The sequence below is a fragment of the Xiphias gladius genome, chromosome 8 (genome assembly GCF_016859285.1).
Source record: "Xiphias gladius isolate SHS-SW01 ecotype Sanya breed wild chromosome 8, ASM1685928v1, whole genome shotgun sequence".
NCBI classification, from domain to species: domain Eukaryota; kingdom Metazoa; phylum Chordata; class Actinopteri; order Istiophoriformes; family Xiphiidae; genus Xiphias; species Xiphias gladius.
In genome coordinates this window covers 22,115,808-22,134,367 of record NC_053407.1, presented here as the reverse complement: position 1 = coordinate 22,134,367, position 18,560 = coordinate 22,115,808, and the positions used below count along the sequence as shown (strand labels likewise).

The window sequence follows — 18,560 nt, the reverse complement described above, 5'->3', positions numbered from 1 at the left end:
TGCTTGGTAGTCTAGCCTTGGTGGTAGTAGTAGTAGTAGTAGTAGTAGTATTATCAGTGGAGAAATACATTTACTCACATACTGTGCTTATGATACTTCTACTCCACTACATTTAAGAAGTGAATACTGACCTTTTTTTTATATCTGAAAGCTATAGTTACTAGTTACTTTGCAGATTCAGATCTAGCGTAAAAAAGAAATGATAAGCTTATAAAATATGATGCATTGATACAGATCGAACTGCACGATTTTAAGTATGAAGTATTTAAAATCGTCCCCTTCTCGACCAGGGACTACCACGTTAAAATGCTGCTTACAAGTTTATGCATAGTAATCCAATAATACACTGCATACTTTTACTTAATGGGATTTTGAATGCAGGACTTTTACTTTTGATATATATCTTAATCTATATATAGATATATATATATATATTTATAGATATATCTATCTATATATCTGTGTATATATATATCTATATATCATATATATATATCTATATATCATATATATATCGATATATCATATATATATCTATATATCTATATCTATATCTATATATCCAGATATATAGATTTATAGATATGTATATAAATATATAGATATGTAATATAGATATATAGATAGATATATATATTTATAGATAGATAGATAGATATGTATATATCGATATATGTATGTATAAATAAATAAATAAATAAATAAAAAATGTGATTTCGATGTTGATGACGACACACTTGGGGTGGGTCTTGTCGATGTAGTTCTCTTCCTGCTTCTCTGCCCTGGTTTCGCCTGATCAGCTGCACCAGCCCTTTATCCGACGAAAGACACAATGTCACATCAAACCGGCATTCAAGGTAGATTGCGTTTCTCTGCTTTCAGTGTCTCTGTCTTTGTGTGTCCGGTTGTGCGAGTGTGTGATTTCCCGGGCGAGCTATAGGTACCTGCAACAATTCATTGCAACGAGAAGCTAGCGTCAAGTTAGCTAGCCACTCCTAGCTAGCTCTGGGCTGCCGTGATGTGTGTGACCAGCGGTGCCCTGTTTGAGCACTTTGAGGACTATGAATCCCAAAAGAGTCTTCAGCCAGTGTACGGGCCGCCTAAATCACGGATACTCCGTCTTTGTTTCACACTACAAAAGCCTTTTATGCTCTATGTGGGGCTTAAATCCCGCAACGTTAGTTTAGCCTTCTGAATGGATGGGCGACGCCTTCATTTAAACAAACTGCTGGCCTGGCAGACCGGTCGGTGTTCCCACAAATGTGAAAAATACCACTGGCACCACCGGCATTGGGTTATTGGATTTCAGTGAAAAATGGATTTCAGTAGGGCGGGACGCCCTGTTATGTATGGCAGTAGAGGCGCGGAATTGTTTAAAGTCTGTGGTCACAATTTTGTTTAGCCCGAAGTAAAACAATATGCAATTTAGCTGAGTTAATAACAGACAGGGAGATGTAGCGATTGTAAATGTCTGTACTAAGCCCAGGCCACCGTTCAAAACAGGTCTTTTATATAAATTATCTTAAATGTAAATTTGAATATTATCAGTTGTGTTGAGCCTATGTGTGTTTATATTCTCCACCTGTCATAATTAGTGTAGTTATTCTGGAAAAGACACAAGTTTTTCCCTCAAAACTCTAAGCTAATTTTTTACATTTGTGCAGAGCCCAATGCAATACCTATTCTTAGTAAACGGTTTCCATTTATAGACACAGCACCCATGTATAGCTGAAAATGTTTAAAATGTATTATGGTTTCTAACCATTTACCTTCCTGTCCGTGTCATAGGAAACAGTTTTGCCATTCAACCCTCCTGCATGTTTTATCTTAAAAAAAAACAAACAAGCAATCATATTTTAGTCTTACATATATTTTTAGTTGGGCATGTTCTCAAGCTTTGGCAGGATGGAAAACTGCAGAGTCACCGCAAGTAAAAATCATTAAGACGCTAGTTTGAATGCAAATTGGAGACAAGTGTTATTAGGCCCGGGTTTTGGGTCAAAGGTTGTCAGCCGTCAGTCACATTAGTACTCCTGAAGTGTTCCCGAGCAAAACCCTGAAAGCTAACAAATTGTAGTGTTGCTGCTTTGTCTTCTGGTTATCATAAATTATAATAAAATGTAGTGTTTTGCAGTTCAGATTTTGTTTATTTGTTGCCCAGATATAGGAACATGGAGTTCCTTAGAGCGTGTTTAAAAGCGAAATATAATGGATACTTGTTATTCTGCCATGTGTTATTAAATTCATGTGCGAGAATAATTGTATATTCTTTGTATAATGTCTAATGTTTGGTTGTTTTCACAGGTTATTAAGATTCATCAAGCTTTTAGATGCAAATGTAGAATCCAGGGCTTAAAATGGCCACATTAGCAAGAGTGCGATCTTGTCAAGCAAGCATCTGTTTAAAACAGATTAAAACAGAACCCTTCACTGTCTGTTTTTTCAGCGGGTAATGATGTAAAGGATATCTTTGCCAGTGCCAAGAGCGGAGACCAATATCGAGTCTTAAAGATCATCATTGAGGATGGTAAGCAGTGTCCCAGAGTTTGTTTACGGCTTCCGCTGCCAAGAAAATTACTAATTCATGCTTCTACCCAAATCTCTGCAAAGGCTGACATTAGAATGTCAGCATGACTACCAAGCCCATGCACTGCTGAAATTTGTGTCGCACACATCTGCCTTCCAGAGCAGTTGACTTTGGGGGCCACCAGAAAAGCATCAAAGAAGTGGGACCAGGAGTATGACTCCTTAGTGCTGCCTCTCCTGGAGGATGACGTGCCCTGCTACATTCTGTACCGGCTGGACTCCGCTAACAACCAGGGCTACGAGTGGATCTTCCTGGCCTGGTCACCAGACCACTCTACTGTAAGAAAACTGCCGGTCTTAATGAATAGCTGTCCACACTACATGGCATTTGCCCTCCTCTGCTTTGAGTGTCAGATGGGTGGGGCTTACCACATCAAGGCAGCAATTCTTTGTATGCTAGATGAAAAACTGGATAAATGTCGGCATCGGTGCATTCATTATTTCCTACCAGACCTCTTGAAATCTAAATATAAGTAAATTATGGTGTTTGCCAAATAACATGGTGCTCACCCTAAACATCTCATCTCTGACTTAAAATTCTCCCTGTTAGTTCTTTTAGGTGATATAGGATGATCACATTGTGTTTTTCCTTGTTATTTCCTTGGGATTTTTGTGTTTGCTGTGTTCTGGACTCATACAGTGTCACCTAAGTTATTGTCATTTGGTTCCACTGAAATTTGATGAACCACTTGTAGTGTAGAGTCACAACGATTCAAAATAGCCATGACGAATAGACATTCAAATGCTGTTTCTGTAGCAGTGGAAAGAGGAATGTTGCAAGTAGAGGCCAGTGCCAAAATAAAATGCCATGCAGGATTTTGTAGCTCTATAACTCTATGGTGGAACTGAGCTAAAATTCGCTTTCTGAAAGACAGAGTTGAGCTTAACATTCCTTCCCTCCAGCTCAAAGCAGAGGGCTTCAGGTTGAGGCTTGTCTGGAAGTTGCAAAAATCATTTCACAACCATTGCATGCTGCTGTCCTGACTGAATTCGTTTAGTGTGTTCACTTTTGGTTTAGACAAAGTGAGGTCTAATTTTTGATTTGAAATGTCAAGTCAACTGTAAATAAAATAAAATAAAATAAAATAAAATAATAAATGAATGAAATAAAATCACAAGTTTCAGGGGGCATTTAAAGGTACCCTGTGGAGTTTTTGACCACTAGTAGCACAATGGAGCAATGTGTTCATGATAGGGTTGCCCTTTTTAATAGTTTTTGTAATCTAAAATTAATGTTACCACCAAGAAATGTTCTAAGGCACCAGCAAAAGGAAGGGAGAAGATTTTTTTTTTTTTAGCAACTACATATGGATGTAAACAATTCAGATTTCAAAATGATCAAATTGGCTTATTGGCCTGTGAGGGAGGAAATGGATTCAACACGTTTGTTAGACCTCAAGGATTCACACAGTGCATTTTGCTTGATAACACTGAATGTAAACCAAAACTTTGTTTATGCACACAGGTCACCTTTATTCAGTGAAGTGGTTGCAAGAATATAAGCAACCATGAAGCACAATTAGTTATATTCAGGCGTATAACATGAATGCCTGTTTTTCCATACTGTATTATTTATTTTATTATTTCTATAAGAAACCGTAATAAAAACTCATAACAAAGCAAAAAGAGAGAAGAAAAAGATAAATAAAATTCCAGGCCATTTAAAAAATGTCTTAATTTTTTTTTTTTTTTTTTAAACAAGCCTTCTGAATGAAAAACATTTTCTTCATATTCTTAACAGGTGCGACATAAAATGTTATATGCTGCTACCAGAGCCACACTGAAAAAAGAGTTTGGAGGTGGACACATCAAGGATGAGATTTTCGCTACCACTAAGGTTTGTCAGATTGATCATACAACAACGCTTGAAATGATGTGAAAGGCTCTTTTATGCACTTAAGCATCACTCGAAAAGCATTGGAAGCCTTATTTTAACATGTTAAGCTTCAGTCTTAGACGTTCTGCTGATCTGAGCAATGATGTATTAGTGTGTCAGTCTGTGTTGCTGTGTGATGTATGATCGTACCATTTATTTTGGCCCTCAGGATGATCTGAATCTCAGTGGATACAGGAAATATCTGACCTCTCAGGCGGCTCCCCTGCCCCTCACTGCAGCAGAGGAGGAACTGAGGCAGATTAAACTAAACGAGGTAAAAATACACACGTACAAGCAAACACAAAAACTCAGACAAGTAATTGAGATTTCTTCTCTCGGTCATCGTTTCCATTTGAGATCATCTTAGGGGAAATAATGTACTTCAGTGCTTGTGTACACAGTCTGTCGACAGGTTGTGTGGCGTGATGTGTTCTGAAGTGGGTTTGGATTAGGCTTGTTCTCTGTTTCAGTTCTGAAAAGGGGTGACACTACGTCATCCTCAAACACTGAGGCTTCAGTTGATGGGGGGGAAAAAAAGCTTACCTCAGCTCACAGCAGTGTTCCTCCTAATCACATGTCCTGTGTTGTAAGCTTTAAATCCCACCAGACACAGTAGTATCAGATACAGAGTATCAATGAAGGCCAGCGATGCATCCTTCCAAACAACACAAGGTCAGCAGCAGTGCACGTCTGCATATTCTTGCCCGGCAGTATCAACACTGTGCAAAGATGCTGGTGCACTAGAGAGGCAGTTTGTATGCAGGGAGGAATCTATTAGGCTTGTACAGCTCAACCTCATAGCGCCATTTAAAAAGTCTTGTTTTACAGCCGTAAACCTTGTTCAGCCTGAGCAACAAAGTGGTTAAAGAAGAGCCCTTGATGAGTGTTCATGTCTCATATTTCCGTGTTGAGAGAGCTATGTGCAAATGACACGGCTTTGTAGCTTTGAGTACCTGGCAGTGATTCTGCATGGAGCACAGGTGAGCGGTATCATTGTGCTTTGCCTTTGTCGGTAGCAGTGATAAGACCGAGAAATACTGTAATATGACACCCATTGCTTGCTGCTGATGACGCCGGCAGAGTATTTACACTGCTGATGTGAAACACTGTAGGGCTATGCCCAGATAGACTCCACCAGACAGAAAGTGGGAAAAAAAGCAGCATGTGAAGTTTCACTTTTCATACTTTGGTGGTTTGTTGGTTTATTCCTGCGAATGAACCCGAATTAACTCGTCTTCTTTTGAGAAACAACCTGTTCTGATTGCTGCCCTCCCAGTCTGCCGCATTAACAAGAACTGTCTTTCTTACCATATATGGAAGTGCTTTGAACAGCACAGTCCCTCTCCAAAGTATGGTCAATTAAAAGCAGCACAGCAAATGGGGAGTGAGGTTTGTGCTCGTCCCACTTGACCAGCTGCTGAAGCAAGATAATATACCATTAATCTGTACCGCCTGGATGAAAAAGAGGCTTTGAAAATATTTATCATTGGCATGCCTTGGAGACTTCCTGCCTCTTACTAAGCAGATGGATAAAAGACCCACAATCCCTTTTGGTATGCGAGGTTGCTACATCGGAGGCTCAATCATGTTTGCACGGCATTTCATTTTGTGTGAACAGGGTTCTAAAAATAGATACAATCCATCAGTGTAATCCTCCCAACGTTTCCAGTTTTCTGTGATTGTTGTGGAGGTGCCTCGTCATTTCCGATACAAGCACCTCATCTGTAATCATCATGCTCCAGCATTTAGGCTGCTTGTTGCACTTGTAAATCTTTATACTAAAAAAACGAACATTTATTCTATTTCACAAGTCGTTAGGACACCAAAATCTCCAGTGGAAACCTGTGAATGCTTTGAAAGAACGTTGGTTTGTCCCCTCACGTGACTGAATTTAAAGAAAAGAGCTGAATTTAAGAGTAACATTTGTTCTGCCCATAACTTCGAATAGTCAGCATAATGACGTAGGCCACAAGCATGTCAGCATAATGTGGTCATAGTAGCATCTGGACGTGTGTGTGTATATATAATCACAGTCTTGTGAAAATAACAAGTCAAGAACTTTCTTAACTTAGAAGAAAATAGAAATGGCCTAAGTGCTGTATACCACAGGTTCTCTCTGTAGATTCAGTAATTTATTTAGGTGTTGGAGCATGTTTCTGCATAAATGTGCATATTAATAAAGAATATACTTATGTTAATGTATTCATATTAATACAACCCATGTGTTTATTTGAAAGCAAATATTTGCTAAGTAATGCACTGATCAGCCTAATTAATGATCTCATTAACACAGCTGTTTTTGTTTAGTGTGTGATAGTGACCATGGCGGGAGAACAGAAGGCTTAAGTGACTCATGTTTTTCTGGTATGTTTGTGGTGTGTTCAGGTGCAGACGGACATCAGTGTGGACACCAAGCAGCAGACTCTGCAGGGAGTGGCTTTCCCTATTCACAAAGATGCTGTTGCAGCACTTGAACATTTTAGAGACAAGAAAATAAACTATGTGCAACTGGTGAGTTCCTAGGAGCAAATCATTGGTGAAAATGCAACCTTTGCCAGGTCAATAACCTGAATAAGCAAATACATTCTCTGCCTTTTATCTTATATGTTTGGAGAGATGGAGACGTTTTTGGTCAGGAGTTGTTTACAGACTGACACAATGGATCCTTTTGCCCAAAAAGCCTTTGTGTCAGTTCTTCTCATTGAAATTCAAAGCTTTTGTGTCACCAGATCAGATCAGTGCAAAGTACAAAGGAATAATTGTTACTCTTGCGACCTTGTCTCGGTTCCCTTTTTGTTTGCTAGCCTAAAAGCTTTTCCAGAAAGCAGTATGTTTTGTTCTCTTAACCACTGAAGGCTCACTGGCGACCGCTGAGCAGCACACAAGCAACTGTTAAATAAGTGTTTTATTCAGACACACCTGAGATGGAGGGGGAATGGTTTGTTATTCACTGTCCACACCCAGATTTCCCTTATGGTCTGGAATTCAAAGCAGGGACTTTGTGATCACATGCGCACATCACCCACCATGAGAGTAACTTTTTTTATTTTCTTTATTTCCTTTGTCAACAGCAAGTAGACGCTGAACAGGAGCTGATTCGGTTGTGCAGCACTGAGCCGACAGAGTTGAAAGACCTGCCAATGAGAATCCCTAAAGATTCTGCACGTTACCACTTCTTCCTCTACAAACATTCCCACGAAGGCGACTACTTGGAGTCCATAGGTGAATAGATTCTCACAAGTGATCACGAACAGCTGACATACCCCCTGTTATTTCTGTAGTTTTTTAATGTTGCTTTGGATGGTACTTTGTGTCCGTTCCTCTCATTGTCCTTTTTGCTTTTGCAGTCTTCATCTATTCTATGCCCGGGTACAAGTGTAGCATCCGAGAGAGGATGCTGTATTCCAGCTGCAAAAATCCTTTGGTGGACATGGTGGAAAACAACCTCCGGATTGAGATTGAGAAAAAGGTAAGAAACATTTTACCATGGTAACAGGTTGTGGTTAACACCATAAGAATCTGGATCATTTTTGACAGAAACTTTGGAAAACTTTGGTTTAAAGCTCGACTATGTATCTTCATGACTAAAGCAGCAATAATAAAAGTTAAAGTTAAAAAAAAAAAAAATTCGTCTTGCCTTGTCAAGACTGTGTGGGTGTGGCTTCATCTAGAGCTACAACAATTGGTCAATTGACAGTAAATTAATCTGCAGCTATTTTGATAGTGGATTCATTGTTTGTCATTTTTCAAGCAAAAATACCAAACATTCACTAGTTCCAGCTTCTCAAATGTGAAGATGTGCTGCTCTTTGTCATATATGACAGTAAATTGAACATTTTCGCATTTTGGACTGTTAGTTGAATAAAACAAGCTATTTGAATAAATTATGGACATTTATTATATTATTTTCTGACATAGACAAAACGATTATTCGATAAATGACGAAAATAATCAGCAAATTCCTTGATAACTAAAATAGTTGTTAGTTGTAGCCCTAGTTTGATCAGATTTGATTGACCAGGAAGTGACTATCACTGGATTTTCATTCAAATATGCTTAATGTTTGTTTATGCACAAAAGCACGTAGCATCACTTTTCCTATTAGCCTTGCTCACTTCCAACCAGTGAGAAAGTACAGACAAGGAACAAATGTCTAATATGAAATAACCAAAACCATTACAACTTTCTGAAGCTGACTGAGAATGAGTTTTGACAAGTAAATTCATGAGGTAGTGTGAGTGGTATGGATCGTACAGACTTTTGAAATGGTATTTGTAACTGATGGACATCAAAAACATCCTGTAATGGCCAAAAAGTACATATATTCCTTTTAAGAGTATGATTTGAAGTCAGTTTTACAGTCTGGTTCATCTGCTTATATTTTCTTTCTGTTTTCCAGTTGGAGATCGATAATGGGGACGAACTGACCAGCGATTTCCTGTATGAGGAGGTGCATCCCAAGCAGCATGCACACAAGCAGGCCTTTGCCAAACCCAAAGGCCCTGCGGGGAAGAGGGGTGTCCGCCGCATCACCCGACCACCCGCAGACGGAGAGGAGGAAGATTGAACAGACCTCAGCACCCGACCACCACCTCCACCCTGAGCAAGTTCCACAGTGGAACATTCCTGTGATGGGGGAAATCATATTTGACACGCTTGTTTAAAAGAATAAGACGACAACCTCAAATTCCCACATGTCACCCAGAGAGCCAACTATGCACGCCAAGGACAACTGAGCAGTGACACACTTCAGAAATTCCATTTGTAGCTTGCCAAATGGAAGCATATTTATGTATGTTAGTACATTCACCAAACTTAATTCACAATGATTCAAAGAGGCCCAAACAAGTCAAACTTGAGGTTTTTCATCGTTGCCAGCTGAGACTTAAAAAATGTTAGTGCGACTGTGAACTTGCGCCAATATGATGAAATTTCCCCATTTTGAGTTCACATGCTCGAATTCTTAACTTGCATTCCTTCAGTCTGTGTCAATTCATGTTTCCCTGTTTAATGTCTTTTACATTTGTCTCCTACTGTTTGCACAATGAGGTGCTCCAAAACAGAAAAGATATAAGTATCCCACTTGTGTCTGTTGATTCATTTTAACAGTACATTTTATATTGGAAATTTACTTCTTTTTTGATATAACTGTGGTTTACATGAAGAATCATCTGCTGAGAAACTTATTTTTCTATGCAAGTGCTGTAAATGTACATATTGTAGCTGTGTGATGCTCTATGATTAAGAGAGTCTGGTCTGTTCTGGTGATTGTCAGTGTAGGTGAGGATCACAGTGGAAAGAACAGGGGCTTCCAGAAATATTACATCGATACATCCTCAGCCTTCACTAAGAGGAAGCTACTCAAATTTTGCTGGTTCCCATATGAGAGGGAAAGCCAAGCAACCGGATAGGCAAGGGAGTTCTATAAGTACCTTGATCAAAATGTTGCAACATCCACTGGTCTGCTGATTAATATTAGACAAACTACTACGCTCACCTCATGTTTGAAGGGAAATCCCCTTTATATTCATACAGTGTCATTATAAGAAAAAAAAAAAATCATGTTTGGTCTTATTTGTTTTCTTACAAATCTTTCTTTTAAAAGAAGAAAAATAAAAATATTTAAATCACACATTTTGTTTCATTCATTGTTTTCCTTTTACTGTCTTCACAATAAATGCACGAGAAAAGCAATATTAAGAAAAATTGTTTTCTGCCTTTTCAAGATACTAAGCCATCAAACCTTATTACGTAACAGCCTCACAAAATGCTTAATTATATTTCAGTATACTGCAGTACTTCTGTAACTGTTACAACTGTAAAAACTTAGCTATATGCTTCTTACCAAAAATATAGTGAATTATTTAAAATAAAGTAAAAACAAATTCTATTAATTATTATAGAAAAAGATACTGATACAAAAATTCTTCTTTGTCACAGACAACAAGCAACATTCATTTATATACAACTGTTGAGAAGGAAATGTACAGTAATTATCAGTCTGTGCACTGATTGGAGCCGGCTCAGATATCCCGTATCTTCTCTAAGATGCTACAGCTGAAAATCCAGCGATATGCTTTTGACCACCCCTTTAAGCTCGGACAGGACCTGTTGAGACAGATATTAATATTAATAACTAAAATACACAGTGTACAATAAAAAAAAATGGATGAGCTTTTGTATTTTGTCATTTACATATAGAGAATAGAACCTTACATCAGATACAGAAAGAAAAAAAATTCATCTACTCAAGGCTACAGCAAATCCCATGTGATACCTACCCGTCTCAGATCCTTCACTGTTTGACAGACTAATAGTTTGGCTTGTGTTTTAGCCACACTGAAGGCATGGCTGCATGGATGGCAATGTCATTCTGCTGCTCAGTTCACTACTTTGGTCTAAGCTGAATACAAACAGCTATGGGATGACAAAAATGGTCCCCAGAGGATGTAGTCTAACAACTTTGGTGATCCCCCTGACTTCACCTCTAGCACCATCATCGGTTCAAAATTATAATTTGTCCAATACTTTGGTTTATGACCAAATAACTCTGAGACTAATGACATTCCCATCAGCCTCAGCTGTTCTTTGTGCTCATGGTAAATGTTAGCAGGCAAGTTTGCTAAACTACGTAACATGATAAACATCAACGTTAACTATTGACCATCAGCATGTTAGCATGCTGAGGTTAGCATTTAGCTCAAAGCACCGCCGTCACTAATTTCAACCTCAAACAGCTGCTAGCATGGCTGCAAACTCGTCTTGTTACTAGTCTTTGTGTCCTGAAGAACATACAAAGACCTTCACCACAGACGCTTATGTTATCAAAACCGAACTTGCATTTGTGTGAATTAAATATAGCAATACTATGTCACTTGGGTAAAATGTCTTTTTCTTGACCCCTTCATAAAAAGACCAAAGGAAAAATATTAATGTTTCATTTTGACCAAAGCGCCACCACTGTGATATTCCCTGGAATTCACTGCTGCAGCTGCTGAGTCCCTTAAAGGGTAGGTTCACATCTTTGAAAGTCTGCCTTAATGCAATGCTTACATGTGCATATGTGCACTGAAAGAGTTATCAGTTGCTGTATAGGAGTGCGCATTATTCAAATTAAGTGCTTGCCAGACGGTCAAACAGCATATGAAACCCACTCCCATCACACCTTTTCCGATATCTGAACAGGAGGACAACTGCGTCTGACAATTTGTGGAACTTTTCAAAACTGATAATCAAACGAGCACCTGAGGGCAACAACATGACGCCTTTGAGCAAAGCATGTTTTGAAAGTGTGTGCTGTTATAACCATTTGAATTATCATTGAGTCTCGCTCAGAAAACACACCCCACTTGAATTGTTTAACTCAGACTGCTGAGTCCCCATATAAGCTACACCTGAACTTCAGAATCCATTTTTGCAAAGAATGGGAACCGTGGATCCGGTAGCAAAATTATTCTGGCAAATACTTGGGCCACATATTGTGTTTCCTCTGGCTCAATACACACCCTGTACCTCGGCCCAAGTCTGGCCCACGTGCAGCATGATTGTCAGCTGCTACTTCCGCACCTGGACCACTTCTGGCACACACACAGAAAATCCTCCTGGCTGTCAGCCAACACTGGAGGACAACAGCCAGGATCATCACAGATGTGGAGGTGTACGGGCCAGACTCGGGCCGAGGACCCCGGCATATGTTGGGCTCGAAGTTTCATTTTGCTACCTGGGCCCCCCATCTCTTACATTAGATTTGTGCAAGGTAAGGATCGATTCATGGCTAGAATGCACAGGAGGAATGATTACAGCAATGTAGAAAGTGGTGCAGATGCCAGCACACTAGCTATAACACTACATCTCCATATCGGCCAGTGTCATTCCTCACTGTACCTGTTTGATGACTGGCCGCCTGTTTTTCCGATCATGGAGACAGTTACAAGCCAAAGAGTAGGTAGTCTCCACCTGGCTCAGCTCCCAGTCTTTCATTTTTTTGTCCAGAAAGTCCTCCAGAGTCAGCTCCTCGTCTTCGTCATCTATATCGTACCTAACCTCCATCTGGGGGAGAGACGGAGGGGGGGGGATAAAAAATAAATAAATAAATTAAAGAATCACACGACAGCTGACGGCAGTGGTAAACTTTAAAAAGCCGCGATTTGAGGAAAATATTTCTTGGTTTTCAAGTGAGGATTATCGCACTTGTCACGGTGAAGATGTTTGATTTGGAGCGTCCATTTTCATTGGCTATACGGTCCAAAATATTGATTTGTGTATTACCGTCCTGAGCGGCGGCTTGAGTTGCTCAGCATATGATCAGCAAAGATGAAACTTCAAATCAGTTTCGGTTGCTCTTTAAGGACTGCTACCTGATAACGGCCCCTTACTAATTAAATGCAAAGCCTTTAATAAGATGTCATCGCAAACTGCGGCCTGATAGCCGCACAGTGAAAGCCCCTTTTGTGCTGCTTACCAAGAACTGTGGCTCCCGGTTTTCACTGGCTGGCGGGAGTCCAGACAGTATTTCTAGCAACACCTGCAGATGGCAGAGAGACGGGGTTAATCACGTGGCTCTGGACGACAGAAAGCCTTCATTACCCCACCATGTGCCAAGTAACTCCACAGACACTGTAGCCTTTCCACAGCTGTCCTAATAAGACATATAAGCTGTACTCTACTATATGGAAGGTCAGGCATTCTTATACAATGCTGGTCCAGTAAATCATTCAACCAATGTCATATGATATGTTTTTACATTTATAGCTACTAATATAGTTCAGCTGTGCCCATAAACTCACTGTGAATTTCTAGTAGGAAATAATGAGAGATGATACACAAAAAAGAGCTTTATTTTCACAAATGGGAAAAAATTTATACTACAATGTTTGTGTCCTGCAATTACATGTCAGTATTTTGGGAAAACCTTGTTCTCGAATAATGTGCTGAGCTCTGTTCTATATTTCACATTACACTTGCAGTTTTTCCTTTCCTGACATAATATCCCCATCTGCGCGTGCGTGTGTGTGTGTGTGTGTGTCGGGGGGCGCGTGTGTCCGCAGAGAGCCTACCACTCCAAAGCTGAAGACATCAGACTTTGGTGTGATCTCTCCTCTGAGGGCCTCGGGCGCCATGTACGCACGGGTACCCACGATCCTCTCCGTCATCATGGTCGTTGATGTCCGTTTGGCCGATGCTCTCGTCAGCCCAAAGTCTGAGATCTTTGCCACAAATTTTTCATCCAACAGGATGTTTGCACTAAGAGGAAGAAGAAAAAAAAAAGGTTTGTGACCACTTTTTGAATCCTATTAACACGTCGTACTCTGTTTGTTTAATCCTAACAAAAGCAGAAGTTGTAAAAACAACAATAAAGAAGAACGACGAAACAGTTTTCAGTCTTTACACTACGCTAGGCTACCTAGCCTAACTGGCTAACTGGCTAACTGGCTGTGGCTTCACTAACAGGTCTGAGATTGGTATCAAACCTCTGACGCTGTCTTTCCGCAAGAAAGCGAATGAGAGCATTTACCAAAATGAAAAATAACGAGGAGAGACCTTACTTTATGTACCTTTTAACATCTCTGTGGACATGATGGTTGCAGTGCAGATACTCCAGGCCTCTTGCTGTCCCTTCAGCTATCAAGCATCTCTGTCGCCAGGACAGTGGAGGACTGTCTTCCTAAAAGGACAAAAGGTATGCAACTGACCTGTGTGAAAGCTCAAGTACTACAAGGTGGAGCGGTGGCGCGTAGATGGTGCTCACCCAGCAGGCTAGTCGGTCTAGCAGAGAACCGTTGGCCATGAAGGCATACACCAAACATGGGTGCTGTCCATCACACGAAAATCCAACCATGTCAACCAGGTTCTCATGTTTCAGCCTGTGGAACGAGCAGTCTCGTCAAACCAGGCCTGCACTTACAAATGCACTGTATGTAGATTCCTCAGTGTCGATACACAATGTGCAGCAGTTGTCATCAGTGGAAAAAACCCCACCCACCACAAAAAAGAAAGTATGACCGAGATCTGTATCAAACAATCCTATTTACTTTCCAATTAATTATAGTAAGTAGAATAATTGCGTTCCATTAAATCTGAAACAGGTGTGTTTGATGCCTGACTATTACTCTAACCTGTAATCTTTTCACTCTCTCAAGTCCCATTACTATGAGTGAGATGCCTGCTTCAGAAACAGCTTGTCTCGTAGCTGATAAAATGTAATGCCTCTGAGGTGCCTGTGAGTCACCTTAAAGCAAACTGATTAACACTGATACCGACAGAAGACGAAACTCACGCTTTCAGAGTCCGGATCTCTTGGTAGAACTGAACTTGCAGCTCGTCCGATGCAATGTCGTCCATCTAAATGAGATGAGGTTTTGCGTTGTGATTTACGGTATCCACAAAAGGTATGGGCTTACGAAAACAGTTTTCGCTTACTTGATTGAGCTTTTTAACCGCAACGGGTTTGTCATTCAGGAGACCTTTGTACACCGTCCCAAAGCCTCCCTCTCCAAGCCTGCTGCCGCCGTCTGACATGGGACGGTCGTCAAAGTTGCCAGTTATCTCCACCAGCTCACTGTACAGGAAGCTGGAGAAGTCTACTGAGGGACACACAGAAAACGTGCCATTGGGACTTTGGTGGCTAAGGCCCCACTGCTGCCACCTGCTGGTCAATTGTGTAAAACAACTGAACAGCAGCGTTGACCGGCTAAGTCAGGTTGTGGGAATCAAGATGTCACCTTTTCAGGAACTAAGATAAAACTAAGATAGATGTGGGATGTAACTACCTACATTTACTCACCTACTGTATTAAAGTAATATTATGAGGCACTTCCATGGAGTATTTCGATTTTATGCTACTTAATATTTCTACTTCACTCAAATTCAGAGGAAAATAATGTACTTTTTTACTCCTTTACATTACTTTGACCATTACAGATGTTGAATGCAGGACTTATTTGTAACGGAGTATTTTTACACTGTGGCAATGCAGCTTTTGCTTAAGTAAAAGATCTGAATAGTTTTTCCACCACTGCCTATTTGGAAGTAGTTTAGCAAATGTTTAATCGACCCAGATATCGTGGAAATTCCACACACAAGGGGAATATTTCAATTCAACCATGTAAATAGGCTGAAGTTTTCAACGTACTTTGACAGTTTGTTAATACCATACGCTTCACGACCTTCCCTCTCATGTCCAGATCATCACATGTGCAAAAGAAGAAGTCACATAACAGCCACTCCCCAAGTGACCGAGTTAAATCATCTTAAAATGTGGATTAACGCCGATGTGACAGTGCAACCACCTGTGTGCCCTGGTTCACCGGTCTCCTGTAGAATCTGTGGCTGCGGAATGGGGCTGTCAGGCGGCGGCTGTGTCTCCCTCTCCTCCAGTAGCCTGGTTGGAAGTGCACTGTCTGCGTTTACGGCTGGAGAGGCCGGCTGTGCCTCTGCTGAGCTCGCCTCTTCCACTGTGTGTGCTTTAAAAAAAAGAATAAAGAAAAAAAAAAAAAGACACAATGAAATACAGTCTGTTTTATATTGTCTTTTATATACTGATTTGAGGAAGGAATTTTTAATATAGTTAAAAACCAACTTCTTGTGAAAGACTCTGAAATAATAGAAACATTTGTGTATTATGAGATTATTTAGACAACACACAAACACAAAGATGAAATGTGTTGTACAGTAGTAGTATTTATGTTGTAGATTTCTATTCATATTTCCCTTTTTCATCTGTTTTAGAACATGCATTTGATGTATTATGCAGCTTTTTACTTGACTTAGTTCAGAGCACGAATTTCAAATGCTGAAAGTCTTTATTAGTTTGTGGTATTATTGTATGCCATGCAATCCCATGTGGAGGGCCCTTGAACAGCATGGCACAAAAATCAAATTCATTCTAAAACTCGATATATCATGGTCTGCTTTCTGTTTGGTGCTTGCTGGCATTCGGGATCAGTATTTCTTTCCCACTGTTTTCCCACTGTAACTTATTAAAGTTGCTGATATTAGTAGCGGTTACGTTTTAGCAACATCTGTGGTGATTAGCCTTCCTTGCTGGTGCGGTTTGGCACCTCTCTTTTTCCCAGGGATCACTTGACCTTTAAGAGCCCAGGGACTGAATATGGAAAGTAGCTAAATCTGGTACAAAGCCCCTCTTTCCTTTGTATGAGATTCATGGTTTTCTGTATATAGTCCCTGACCAGTAAATGTAATAAAACAAACACTAATTAATGAATGAAGTCTTGAGTTTCTGTGCTCACTCACTGAACATTTTGGACAGAGTTATCTAGTTCTCTGACCGAACCGAAGAAAATGGGACATTGGAGGGGGAAAAAAAAAAAAGGATGGACGATGCAGATGACTCTCCAAAAATGTGCATGTTGTTCAAAGTTACATGTCATCGCCACTGACCTTAGATAAGCGGTGTAGGCTTATTATAGAGTGGTTTTATAAATCATACCAGGGAGCAGCACACTTGCAGCGGCCAGTAACTTGTGACTCCTCAAAATGTCCACAAGTTCACCCACTGTGCTGTTGGAGGTCCCCCAGTCATTCAGCAGCTCCACCGTGGGACTTCTCCCCTGTGCAACAAGGCCTTCAAATCTCCTGAAGGGACAAGGACAGATGGACAGGTGGATAGTTGGATAGTTGGATAGATGGATAGTGTGTTAAAGCGTTCTAGGCCTACTCAATAAAGAAATCGGTTTGTCTGCCATGTCACCAGCTAGAAAGGCCTACCTCACATGATGCTGAGAGTACCTTGCCTCCCCACTCGGCTTTCTTATCGAGACAATGACATCTTTCCAAGTGTCTTGAGGGTCCAGAAAATCGGACAGCTTGCGACGCAGACTGTAACTGAGGTTGCGAATGTAAGTGGCGGAAGTCACCGAATTACACATCGTGCGTGGGAAATAACTGGCAAACCCCCGGGTGCGGACTTTTGTCTGACCGTTACACCGAGACGCCGCGCGTTTTGCGGAGCCGCTGTGGGTGTTTATTATCCCCCGCCGACTTCAGCCAGTAACACGCAGAACCCTCGCAAAGGCTGGCGTTTCGCCGACACACCAGCGAAGCGTTGGCTTTTCCGAAATTGCGCAACTTCCTCAAACGCACCACGGCGGGCCGGTCCCCGCCGGAGAGGCTCCTCCTACAACGGGGAACTGCGAGGCGGCGAGGGTCGAGAGGGGGGGTCCGGTCGCCTCTGCGCACCGTGCGCACCCCGGTATACGGCCACGCTTTACTCCCCCCCCCGCTGCCCGTGTGTCTCCCAGCTTTTTGCCCGAGACCGAGCAGCGGAGAGGGAAACAGAGAGGGACACGGAGAGCCCGTGGTGGTCCATAGGTTCAGAGTTTTCCGATGCCCTCTTGTGGACACTAAAGAGACTTCACTCCTTATGAATGTTTCTTAATGTTTGAGAATATGTTTTGGTCTTTTTTTAAAAACTTATAATTATGTTCTTTTTTTTTTTAACTTAAATGTAATTTGATCCACGATTTGAATGTTTCCCCTATGGTTTCTCGGTTGCATGCTCATGACTTCTGTATCCATTAAGTCGTTATGTATATTCAAAGCAGAGTTTACCTGATGTTTTAATTAACAGGCTGTGTATTACTCCAGCATTTAAACTGTATTCAGTTGTATTAGTGGTTGAATCAGTGCGACCCCCCATATTAACACTTCATTATTTACGTTTTTATCATTTTATTTTTTATATCCCTCTTTGAATGTTTTTGTGACACTTGACTCTTGACAGATAAACAGATCCCTATGGTATCTATTATACCGTAGCTCTTAAGTGTCGGTGTCCTATCTAGCTATAGATAGAAAAGCATCTTTAAACATAAATAAAATGAAAGACAAATACTCCTCCTCTGCTGTCTCAGTCTTGCGCACTTCTACGACTCTACACCACGTAGACGAGGGTGTGTGAACCCTGCGGCCGCGTCTGCTTGTTTAACATCTTATTTAAAAAAACAAAAAACAAAACCACGGGCATTAATGTGCCGCTGTAACAGACTCCGCTCCTTTGGGAAGCCTTTTTTTTTTTCTTTCTTTTTTCATGCGACGCTGAACCCAGCTGCGGGGGTTTCGCTCGCGTCCGTCCGCTCCA

At 40.8% G+C, this 18,560-nt stretch overlaps 2 protein-coding genes across 7 annotated transcripts; one reads left to right on the top strand and one right to left on the bottom strand.

Moving 5' to 3' along the window:
- Window positions 1–805: 805 nt before the first annotated feature.
- Window positions 806–10,029, top strand: twf1a (twinfilin actin-binding protein 1a). The gene is made up of 9 exons (XM_040132487.1): window positions 806–857; window positions 2,447–2,527; window positions 2,687–2,865; window positions 4,328–4,423; window positions 4,632–4,736; window positions 6,848–6,973; window positions 7,534–7,684; window positions 7,810–7,931; window positions 8,862–10,029. The coding sequence occupies exons 1-9, from the start codon at window positions 833–835 to the stop codon at window positions 9,027–9,029; spliced, it is 1,053 nt and encodes a 350-aa protein (XP_039988421.1). The 5' UTR covers window positions 806–832; the 3' UTR covers window positions 9,030–10,029.
- Window positions 10,030–10,043: 14 nt separating this feature from the next.
- On the bottom strand, window positions 10,044–17,527 carry irak4 (interleukin-1 receptor-associated kinase 4). 6 transcript variants are annotated; one of them, XM_040132481.1, is made up of 11 exons: window positions 17,189–17,527; window positions 16,911–17,056; window positions 15,751–15,924; window positions 14,882–15,045; window positions 14,739–14,803; window positions 14,211–14,325; window positions 14,017–14,126; window positions 13,519–13,705; window positions 12,924–12,986; window positions 12,347–12,511; window positions 10,044–10,570 (listed from the first exon to the last, which is right to left on the bottom strand). In XM_040132481.1, the coding sequence occupies exons 1-11, from the start codon at window positions 17,347–17,349 to the stop codon at window positions 10,514–10,516; spliced, it is 1,407 nt and encodes a 468-aa protein (XP_039988415.1). In that variant the 5' UTR covers window positions 17,350–17,527; the 3' UTR covers window positions 10,044–10,513. The 6 variants fall into 6 exon arrangements, with proteins under 6 accessions (XP_039988415.1, XP_039988416.1, XP_039988417.1 ...); XM_040132482.1 differs by having other exon boundaries at window positions 14,882–15,042; XM_040132483.1 differs by having other exon boundaries at window positions 15,769–15,924.
- Between the last annotated feature and the right edge of the window lie 1,033 nt (window positions 17,528–18,560).

Bases quoted from the DNA above. Each gene is read 5' to 3' on its own strand.
- twf1a (XM_040132487.1), top strand. From the start codon at position 833: ATGTCACATCAAACCGGCATTCAAG. The intron at 858-2,446 runs GTAGATTGCGTT...CTGTTTTTTCAG, and splicing joins ACATCAAACCGGCATTCAAG to CGGGTAATGATGTAAAGGAT. The intron at 6,974-7,533 runs GTGAGTTCCTAG...CTTTGTCAACAG, and splicing joins AAATAAACTATGTGCAACTG to CAAGTAGACGCTGAACAGGA.
- irak4 (XM_040132481.1), bottom strand. From the start codon at position 17,349: ATGTGTAATTCGGTGACTTCCGCCACTTACATTCGCAACCTCAGTTAC. The intron at 14,804-14,881 runs GTAAGCGAAAAC...CATCTCATTTAG, and splicing joins CGGTTAAAAAGCTCAATCAA to ATGGACGACATTGCATCGGA. The intron at 14,326-14,738 runs GTGAGTTTCGTC...CTCGTTCCACAG, and splicing joins GAGATCCGGACTCTGAAAGC to GCTGAAACATGAGAACCTGG.